Raw genomic sequence first — 7375 nt, 5'->3', positions numbered from 1 at the left:
AAGGGAATTCATCAGTTTCATAGTATCGAGCTTCAGTCACCAAAAATTAATAGCCAGGTCACCCTTGGAAGCCCACCGGATCTGAATTCCACCGGAACCAAAGCTATTCAGTGAAAGGCATAGTTCTGTGTACATATACGCGTTCTAGCTACAGCAGAACCCGGGCACATAGAAGTATGTTCTCAGTATATGAGTTACACTGTAGTATTTTTCTTCTGGGCTTCTATTACATTTTCTTTTCAGTGTAGTTGTCAAAGTAGCAGTGCGACCTATGCTAGCTTGTTGTTTACTTGAAACATGTAAAAGTATCCTGCAGACTCTATGAGGAACAGAGCAGACTGGAACACGTAAAATGAGCTGCTAGTAATTGCATAGTCATTCCTCAGTTGGAGATCACTTGCGGCAGAGTTTTTCTACAAAACACACTGAGATTTGAGATGATATTATACGTTACGTACCATCCAACAATCCGCTATGTATACTGTATTTGGCAATTCTGTAACTGGTTTCTCCTTGTATAAAGCAAAGATGTAGAAGGAACTAACATACAGGAATCAATTTACCTCCTAAAGCATACAGGAATATTTGCACTGCTAGCTGCAGATTGTCCAGAGATACAGAAATTATTTGAGGACCCTATGTTTGCGTCTCAAATGCAACAAGTCTAGCTACCATCCGTCCGAATACGTAGAGAGTGGATTTTCTAGCGCGTGACACTCTGACTGCGCATATTTAAACAATCAATTTTTTTGGCTGTTATTGTGCCATAGTGGTCCTACCTATGCATATCACATCGATTGGCCTGAGGGCCTTTATAATTCATCGATTTGTTTCAGTAGTCAGTATTCTGTTTGGCCGGAAAGGGTTAGTTTAGCTGCATGCGCATAGTTTCCCTAATGGTAGAATGCTAGATGTTCCATTATTCACGGTGCATTCAAATTGGCGGAAAACCGGGCTAAAACCGATACAAGCCAACCCATATGACATGGGCACCACCGGCCAACCTGGTCACCAACATGGAACCCGAAGCCGCAAAGAAGAAAGACATCCGCCGTGGAGTTGCAAGTGTCATCGTCATCACCGGTTGCCTTGAACGGGCGACTCTTTGGCGATTAGTCTGCAATGTTTTTTGCCAACCTACATTTTCATAAATAAGACCATAGTTCTTAATTGATAGGGGTGCTGCGGTTAGTTACTCTGAAAAAACAAACTCTAACATAAAGATTGTGTACAAATGACTATTCATGTTTCCATCAAATTTATAATGTGCATACTATTTATTTGGCTCCTGATCTGATGCCACACCGATAAGTGGTTACAATCATTGCAGCCTACTGTCTCTCTTTAGCAAGACTATGTCGGTCTCTACTTTCTTTCTGTCCCATGAAGTCTTAGACGCAAACAAACTAAGCTAAAGTACATTAGTCCTGAAGCACAGCTGAGTAGAGTATGCATGCTGTATATTCTAGGCCAAAGATACTAGCTCAGGCTCAATCTTCTTGTTAGCTAGCAAAAATTACTAGTACAACCTATGATCCCTGCCAGCTATGTTTTCCCATTGTCTCCCGATCCCAGCCAGCTATGTTTTCCTTCTTCTACGAACCCTGTCTAGCTACACGGCTCAGCACAGACATGAGCTCTAGGGAGCTGTCTTCCCTCCATCAGCTTGAGTCTCCTCTCTACTTTATACACACCGTGCTAGCTTGCAGTGTTGCTTTTATAAACATGTCTCATGGATGTGTGTCTTCACTCAATCATAGCTTTGTAGTTGTTCTACGTACTCGATTTTCATTGCAGACCGCTTGAAGGAGCCAGCTCAATTATTTATGTCATTGCAGACCGCTTGCGGAAGTTACTCACGTGGTTTGTTCCATCAAACTACCTAGGATAATTCCGGAACCAAAATTGTCAACTATAAGGAAACCAAGCCCCATCACGTCACCACTGTGTTTCCATGCTGACCTCCACTGATCCCCCGTCACAGTCGCTACAGATCCCCACACTGACCTCCGCTGACCTCCATTGTGTTTCCAAGCTCCATCAGGTCGGTGGTGGTGGCTGGCGGGTGCTGCCCGCACGGTCCCGTGATGAACTAGACCTGGACCCGTCATTTCCACCACCGTCGGTAATCGTGCTATGTAATTATGAGGAGAAACTACAAATTGGCGATAGGCCCTCTAAACATGGATGCGAGGAGCTGTCTCAGGGACTGGCTGGGCGTCTCTTGAGCTCCTTCTAATTTCTCTGCCCTTCGCCTCCTTATGTCTTATCTGTCGGGCTTGACCAAGAGGCTCTTCTGGTTTGGTTTCTCAGCCATGTGCTGCACCCTGTGGACGACTCCCACGACTCCCGTGTTGCCGCCACCCCCCCCCCCCCTCGGGCGACCCGGGAGGGCGCCGCCGCCGCCGCCTAGGGGTTCCCTTCCCCGCTGCATGATCTTGGTCAAGGCGTGACGGAGACGCGCCAAGTCTTCCACCTGCTTCAAGGGCTCAACCGCCAGTTCCACGCCGTGATTCCTCATATCACGTCCCAGGTTCCGCTGCCCTCATTCCTTCAGGTCCGCTCTTTTCGTCTTCTCGAAGAGCACCGAGCCGAACAGACGGCACGCCTACAGTCTGCCCACGCCATGATCGCCGGGCGTGGCACCGCCCCGCAGCAGCCGCCTACTCCGGTCACCGACGCCTCACGTGGGCGCGGGTGCGGACGCCGCCGCGGACGCGGCAACGGCCAGTCCTCCTCGCCGGCCCCCTCTTCACCACGGCCGCCGACCATGCCCGCTCCAGCGCCCGGGGCCAACTCCTGGACCGGTCTCGTCCAGGCCTGGCCAATGGCCTGGCGCCCCCCCGGCTCTGGTGTCCTCGGGCCGCGGCCTGGCACGCCCCATCAGCAGGCTATGATGGCTGCGCCGACCATGCCCATGCCTTCTCTGTACGGCTACGGCGCTCCGGGCGCTCCGCCGGGCTATGGCGCTCCCGGCGCGCTCCCTGGCTATGGTCTGCCTGCTGGCTACGGGCACCCCGGGGCGAGCTCGTCGTCCTCGCCGGTTCCTGCCTGGGACATGGCCTCTCTGCAGGCCGCGCTTCACAGCGCCACCGCCGGGCCGTCGTCTTCCGGCACCTCCCAGGAATGGTACCTCGACTCTGGGGCCGTGTCACACATGTCATCCTCGCCTGGTAATCTCCTTTCCGCCCACCCTTATACCTCTGACTCCCGCGTCATCGTCGGTAGTGGTGAGTGCTTGCCAATCACCCATATTGGCACTGGCTCTCTCATTGCCGGCACCTCACCTCTCCCACTCCGCAATGTTCTAGTTTGTCCATCTCTCGTTAAGAACCTTCTTTCCGTCCGTCAACTATGTCGTGACAATCCCGTTTCTGTAGAATTTGACATCTTTGGCTTCTCTGTAAAGGACCTTCAAACCAAGGCGGTGATCCTCCGATGTAACTCCGGCGGCGATCTCTACCCTGTGGGCCGTCCCTCGTCTTCCTCCTCACGGTGGTTTGCTGGCGCTGTCACGATCGATCTCTGGCACCAGCGACTTGGGCACCCCGGGCGCGCGTCGCCAGCAGCTCTTCCTCTTGAGTTCACCAAGTCCGCGCCGCATGTATGCCATGCATGTCGCGTTGGCAAGCACATCCGTCTCCCGTTTGAGTCGTCTAGCAGTCATAGCATGTTTACTTTTCAACTCTTGCATCTTGATGTATGGACTTCACCTATTGTAAGCATATCTGGCTATCAGTATTACTTGGTTATCCTAGATGATTACACGCATTACGTTTGGACCTTTCCTCTCAAGCATAAGTCTGAAATCTTGCATATTCTTGTCGAGTTTTTTGCTTATGTTCAGACGCAATTTCAGTTGCCCATTTTTGCTTTACAAACTGATAATGGGCGCGAGTTCGACAATGCTGGGGTGCGCTCGCTTCTTGCTCGCGACGGCGCTCACTTTCGCCTCACCTGTCCATACACTAGCCAACAGAATGGCAAGGCTGAGCGTGCTCTCCGCACGCTCAACGATGGCGTTCGTGCCCTGCTTGTTCATGCCTCCATGCCCGCCCGCTTCTGGGCCGAGGCACTCAGTGCTTCCACCTATCTTCTGAACCGTAGACCATGCCGTTCCAGCTCACCACGCTCACCCCATGAGCTTTTGCTCGGCGTGGCCCCTGACTACACACTTCTCCGCGTCTTCGGCTGCTTGTGCTACCCGAATCTCACCGCCACCACCCGCCACAAGCTTGATCACCGCTCCACGGCCTGTGTGTTTCATGGGTATCCTCCGGATCATCGCGGCTACAGGTGCTTTGATCCCGTTACACGGCGCGTCTTCACTTCCCGGCATGTGGTGTTTCATGAGACGGTGTTCCCCTTTGCCAGAACCTCACCCGATGACACCACTCCGCTGCCACCTCCTGCAAGCTCGCCGCCAGTTTTGCAGGTCCCGCTCAACGCCGGGAGGCCTGAAGTGCCTACGCCACCGCCTACTTCCACTACGGCGACGCAATCATCGCTGGACGCCTCGTCCACCCGCGCGGCTAGTCCGCCCCGCTCGCGATCAACCGCGCCCGTCCGCTCTTCATCGACCGGCGCGGCCAGTGGATCGGCGGCGGGGGGCTCTGCCTCGAGCGCGCCCTCGACCTGCGCTCCCACAGCGGTGGGTTCTTCTGTCGACAACTCCACCTCGTCTATCAGCTCGCCCCGCTCTTCACCGCCAGTCGCTGCTTCGTCTCCACCGACTGCCCCATGACAGATGGTGACGCACGCTCAGCGTGGCATTTTCCGGCCCAATCCTCGGTACTATGACGCCTCCACTGCCGTTGTGTCGCCGGCGATCTCTCCGGTTCCCACTTCCGTTCGTGCTGCGGTTCGCGACCCACAGTGGCTCGCCGCCATGCGCGACGAGTACGACACGCTCATCCGCAACAGGACATGGGAGCTGGTGCCGCATCCTGCCCGCGCCAACCTCATCACCGGCAAGTGGATCTTCAAGCATAAACTCAACGCTGATGGCTCTCTCGCCCGCTACAAGGCGCGCTGGGTCGTTCGGGGCTTTCGTCAGCGCGCCGGCGTCGACTATGGAGAGACCTTCTCGCCCGTCGTCAAGCCAGCTACGATCCGCACTGTGCTGACCTTGGCTGCGTCGCGCGGCTGGCCAGTACACCAGCTCGACGTCTCCAATGCGTTCTTGCATGGGCACCTGGAGGAAGAGGTCTATTGTCTCCAACCCGCCGGCTTCGTCGACCCCGAGCACCCGCATCACGTCTGTCGCCTCTCCAAGTCTTTGTACGGCTTGAAGCAGGCGCCCAGGGCGTGGTTCCTTCGCTTCGCCGGCTACCTCAAGACGATTGGCTTCACCGCCACCCGCTCCGACTCCTCCCTGTTCACGCTTCGACACGACGCGGACACGGCACTTCTTCTACTTTAAGTAGATGATATCTTGCTCACCGCGTCGACTCCGGCAGCCCTTCACCGCATCATCGCCAGCCTCACCTGCGAGTTCACGATGAAGGATCTTGGTCCTCTCCATTTCTTCCTCGGCATCCAGGTCACGCGGACGCCTGCTGGCTTCTTCCTCTGTCAGCGCCAGTACGCCGAGGAGGTCCTGGATCATGCTGGCATGGACACGTGCCGTCCGTCTCCGACGCCGATAGACACCAAGAGCAAACTTCCCGCTGCTGCTGGCCCGCGTGTTGAGGACGCGTCCGCCTAACGCAGCATCGCCGACGCGCTCCAGTACCTCACCATCACGCGACCGGAGATCTCTTACGCCGTCCAGCAGATTTGCTTGCATATGCATGATCCGCGTGAGTGTCATCTTGCGCTGATCAAGCGTGTGCTGCGCTACGTCCGCGGCACTCATCATCTGGGGCTCCACCTCCGCGCCTCGGCTGTCTTGGACCTCCGCGCCTTCACCGACGCAGATTGGGCTGGCTGCCCCGACACACGCCGCTCCACCTCCGGGTTCTGCGTCTACCTTGGCAACGCCCTGGTTTCTTGGTCGTCCAAGCGCCAGACCACTGTCTCGCGCTCCAGCGCCGAGGCGGAGTACCGCGGCGTTGCCAACGCTGTGGCGGAGTGCGTCTGGCTTCGACAACTCCTTGGCGAGCTCTTCACACTGGTGCACAAGGCGACGCTCGTCTACTGCGACAATGTGTCCGCGGTGTACCTCTCGGCCAACCCCGTCCACCATCGCCGCACCAAGCATGTGGAGCTGGACATCCACTTCGTGCGCGAGCGTGTGGCCCTTGGCGAGTTCAGAGTTCTTCACGTCCCCACGCGCCAGCAGCTCGCCGACATTATGACCAAAGGATTGCCATCAGATGTCTTCTCTGATTTCCGGTCCAGTCTTTGCGTCGCTGCCGCCGACGTCACGACTGCGGGAGGTGTTAGACTGTATAGTAAGCCGACGTGTACGCTCTCTGTATAGACTCATGCGTACACGATCGTGCTCTAGTCCGTGTAGCGAGATCGTGGCGCACGTCGATGGTAGTGCGGCACCCCATGATCTCCCTCAGGCAGTGGCCTTGTAACTGTACATATACCCCTGCCGATGAATGAATCAGTGTGGTGTGCTTTCTCCCTAAACCTCTCTCTAAACAGTGATGATTACTAACTAGGCTATTTAAAACATTGATTTCAACCAGCTGATCTATGAAGAAATAATCCCAGTCCCTCGTGCCGCATGCATCCTCCATGGGACCCACACCCATCCGAGCGCCCATCCACCTTGTCCCTTTTCTCTCTCGGATGAGCGAAAAGTGAAACCGCATGGGACCCGCATGTATTCTTCCTTCCAATCCGCAGTCCCGCAACAACCTTCTCTCTCCACAAAAATCTACTCAGCAACCCACCTCTTCCCGCTCCCCCAGACTCTGTCCTCTTCTGTATCTGTTGTGTGGAAAGGTTACATCTTAGATACTTTATTCCTTCAAGCATCTGCGGGATAATTTACATGTTCCACATAAAAGATAAAATTCTATAGATCCCACTGATAACTTGAAATGTTCTCCAAGCTCGGAAGCTAAATACTAAAGCTGCCGCTACAATGATTAATGTTCTTTGTGCCAATGCACTTTGTGACATTGTGCTTGTTGCATTACAGCTTGGAAGCCAAATACTATAGCTGCAGCTGCCGTTGTGCTGGCACTGAAGATTGAAATGTTGTCTTCCAGCTCAGTTGGATGAAGATCTGAGATGTCGATCACCAAGTTCTGAAGGAGAAGTTAAATGGATGCACTTTGCGGATGCCAGTCAGTCTCGTTTAGCATGGAAGATAGGAGGCAACTGCTACGTAGACCTTCCAGCTACCTCCACCAGCTCAGCAATATGGTGTCATTCTGCGCGACATGTTAGTTCCACATCTCGGTCATTCGCAATT

General features: G+C 54.5%; 1 protein-coding gene across 1 annotated transcript; it reads left to right on the top strand.

Moving 5' to 3' along the window:
- Positions 1–2626: 2626 nt before the first annotated feature.
- On the top strand, positions 2627–3444 carry LOC147974308 (uncharacterized). Its single transcript, XM_087519436.1, has 2 exons — positions 2627–3173; positions 3410–3444. The coding sequence occupies exons 1-2, from the start codon at positions 2627–2629 to the stop codon at positions 3442–3444; spliced, it is 582 nt and encodes a 193-aa protein (XP_087375562.1).
- Positions 3445–7375: the final 3931 nt, after the last annotated feature.

This window comes from Triticum urartu, chromosome 4A, assembly GCF_056163025.1.
Source record: "Triticum urartu cultivar PI428250 chromosome 4A, HENAU_Tu73, whole genome shotgun sequence".
In the NCBI taxonomy this organism is placed as follows: Eukaryota; Viridiplantae; Streptophyta; class Magnoliopsida; order Poales; family Poaceae; genus Triticum; species Triticum urartu.
This window is presented reverse-complemented; position numbering and strand designations above follow the sequence as displayed.

Excerpts from the sequence above, each read along its gene's own strand:
- LOC147974308 (XM_087519436.1), top strand. The coding sequence starts at position 2,627 with ATGATCGCCGGGCGTGGCACCGCCCCGCAGCAGCCGCCTACTCCGGTC. Across the intron at positions 3,174-3,409 it reads ACACATGTCATCCTCGCCTG|GACCTTCAAACCAAGGCGGT; the intron begins GTAATCTCCTTT and ends TTCTCTGTAAAG.